General features: G+C 44.5%; 1 protein-coding gene across 2 annotated transcripts in view; it reads left to right on the top strand.

Annotated features, from left to right (window-relative positions):
• Window positions 1–658, top strand: part of LOC119587789 — a 122239-nt gene that overhangs the window by 106429 nt on the left and 15152 nt on the right. For both annotated transcript variants that reach the window (XM_037936487.1, XM_037936486.1), the window contains one exon: window positions 228–376. In XM_037936487.1, coding sequence (XP_037792415.1) covers window positions 228–376 — 149 coding nt within the window. The remainder of the gene's footprint in view (window positions 1–227; window positions 377–658) is intronic.

The raw sequence follows: 658 nt of genomic DNA, 5'->3' as shown, positions 1-658 counted from the left end.
GGGGGGGGGGAATCTTAAGGGCGTTGCCCTTCCAACACAAAGGCCAACACACAAGCAAAACTTAAATATTCTACCAACACATAAGCCAGCGTATAACGCCTACAAACACAACCCTCACACACATGCAAAACTACTTAACCATCATACAAGACAACATGCACGTAAAACCCACACATCCTGCCAACACATCCATAACTCAATCCTCATTCGCCACATCTCCATCGCAGGTGAATACAACTTGACAACGGGTCTGTTCCTGCTCATGGGATTCAGCAAGACGGAGGAAGCACTGCTGAAGAATGTGACAGGCGGGTCAGCTGTGGATGCCCTACTGCCACTCCAGAAGATCGTCAGGACTATCTCAGCAGACATGGGAGTAAGTAGGAGAACTGGTACTTGTGTGGTACTTACGATAATGCCGAGTGGTAGTTGAAAAAAAGATAGTGATGGTGACAGGATGAATGGTGTGCCATTGTTATTTGTGTTACGATGGTATCAAGGTAGAGGAGTGATATTGATACTTATGAGATAGTTACGATAGAGAAGAGTGGTACTTGTAAGATGGATGAAATGGGTTGCTGTGTGGTCCATAGTTGATTACTATTTGGTGTTAGCTAGTGGTATATAAAGGGTGTATTGTACTTGTCGATGTGAAGTA

The sequence above is a fragment of the Penaeus monodon genome, chromosome 23 (assembly GCF_015228065.2).
Source record: "Penaeus monodon isolate SGIC_2016 chromosome 23, NSTDA_Pmon_1, whole genome shotgun sequence".
In the NCBI taxonomy this organism is placed as follows: domain Eukaryota; kingdom Metazoa; phylum Arthropoda; class Malacostraca; order Decapoda; family Penaeidae; genus Penaeus; species Penaeus monodon.
Note: the sequence above shows the minus strand (reverse complement) of the source record. Positions and strands in the feature narration are given on the sequence as shown.